General features: G+C 34.4%; 1 protein-coding gene across 1 annotated transcript; it reads right to left on the bottom strand.

Annotated features, from left to right (window-relative positions):
- Nucleotides 1–439: 439 nt before the first annotated feature.
- LOC109590836 (uncharacterized) lies at nt 440–1,662 on the bottom strand. The gene is made up of 2 exons (XM_020006708.1): nt 1,503–1,662; nt 440–1,100 (listed from the first exon to the last, which is right to left on the bottom strand). The coding sequence occupies exons 1-2, from the start codon at nt 1,548–1,550 to the stop codon at nt 678–680; spliced, it is 471 nt and encodes a 156-aa protein (XP_019862267.1). The 5' UTR covers nt 1,551–1,662; the 3' UTR covers nt 440–677.
- Nucleotides 1,663–2,008: the final 346 nt, after the last annotated feature.

Here is a 2,008-nt window from a genome sequence, read left to right as displayed (position 1 = left end):
TGTACTAATTTTTTTTTCCAATTAATAACTATTAATAAACCTAAATTATTAATAAATGTGAGTACTAATTCTTGCGATTTTAAAGCCACTCACAAAAAACGCAAAAAAATTAGTACTCGCAAATAATAGTGGCTTTAAGATAATCTAATACATATTATACATGCACACGTGCACATTATGTACGTATAACATAAAGGAGGTTGTGCAATTCATGGTCCATTTCATAGTTTATGTTTCGATCACGCTAACCACTAGCTCCTAATTAGGGTTTACTCATGTTAAGTAAACTCTACTACTGTAAGTACAAAGGAGTGGCATTTAGGTACATATGTTATATAAGAATTTGTCATAATTTGGGAAACATTGACGAGTTTTCACGTAGAGTTAATTCCATAGATTCCCTTCTCAGCAAAATAGCTCAACATATTTGCGATTGAGGTATATTTCAATAACAATAATTAACATAAAGACGATAATATTATGATTACAAATCATCATAATCACATTTGTTGCATTGAGAAGAATTCAGGATAGAGATTGGAAAAGAGGGAGAGAGAATATAATTGATTAAGAGAACTCCAGCAGATACAGAAAGATAGGTGAAAGACAGATACATACATTATTGTCAGAGAGAGTTAAGGGAAGAAGTATACAGTATATCAAATATATAAATTTATTTATTTTGCTTGATCATCATCATTTGGCCCAAGGAGGGATACAGGTGGATTTTGTACTGGAAGCTCTAGGTTACTCGAGCTGTTATCTCTACTGCCCCCATATCCCACGTCACTCTCTGCTGATGGGTTTCTTCTTCCAACTGGCACTTTACTTTCTACGACCCTCAGTCTCTTGTCATGGTCATCTACTCTCCTCTTCAGTTCTGTTATTTCTTTAACATTTTTATTTGCTTCCCTCAATTCTTCTTGGATCTTTTTTATTTCTTCTTTTAGCTCTTCTTGCTCTATACTCATCTTCTCAATTCTTTCGTCTGTCATCTTTCTCAATATTTCTGTCATCCTTTGGTCTGCGTTATTTAGCAGCTGTGATGTCCTTATGTGGAGCCTTTCCAATGGGAACACTAGCTCTGTCCTTTCATCATCCTGAGAGTAGGGAATGAGGAAGAGAGAGAGAGAGAGAGAGACTATTATTGTGTGTCCATGGCTATCATGTGCTATATAGCATGGTTTAATATGTACATACAGCCTGGTTTCTACTAGTATGCTATGCTAAAAACCAGGCTAGCTAGCCAGTCTACTTCTTAGCAGCCTGCATGGCTATGTGCATATAGCCTGGTTTTTCTATTATGCTACATATATTTATCATATCCTGGTTTCATCAACTTTTGGTTTCCATATAGCCCCTAGGCCTACAACAGCTTCACAATGCTATTGCTGTTGCAACAATCTTGAAGATAGAGATCAGATCTAACACTACAATAGATCTATGCTACCAGGAATCCATACAATAGATGCCAGGGAATATAATTCAAATTGCACACTTACATGTCCTTCCTCAGGCTCTTGAGCAACTGTTTGATTATGATCAGTCATATTTTATACTGCCCACTCTCTCTCTTCCTTTAATTCTTCTGCTTTATTTCTTCTTCTCTGCAAACTAAAGTTGTCCTCTATTTCCCTTTATTTTTATACAGCTATAACATTGTGACATCTACATCAAAATGTGTTAAATCACGGAAATGTTAGTTTAAGTATATTCATCAATGGTCTGTCCCCTAGTGTATTGCTATTTCCTCATTCTCTTGTTTTATTGTTTTGATAATGACATTAATACTTTACTCTATTAATAGTCACACTCACTCGCACTCTAAAGTACTCATAGCGCATGCATGATGAATAATGACATCATAGTGATGCATGACATCAACATACGTGGTGTGACTTTGATGTCAGAAAAACAATAACAATAACAATAATAATTATAATTATAATAATTACAATACACGTACACATAGAAAAGAATAAATATTTTTAAAGTGAGAAAATAGTCA

This window comes from Amphimedon queenslandica, unplaced genomic scaffold (genome assembly GCF_000090795.2).
Source record: "Amphimedon queenslandica unplaced genomic scaffold, v1.1 AMPQUscaffold_9390_Cont18592, whole genome shotgun sequence".
In the NCBI taxonomy this organism is placed as follows: Eukaryota; Metazoa; Porifera; class Demospongiae; order Haplosclerida; family Niphatidae; genus Amphimedon; species Amphimedon queenslandica.
This window is presented reverse-complemented; position numbering and strand designations above follow the sequence as displayed.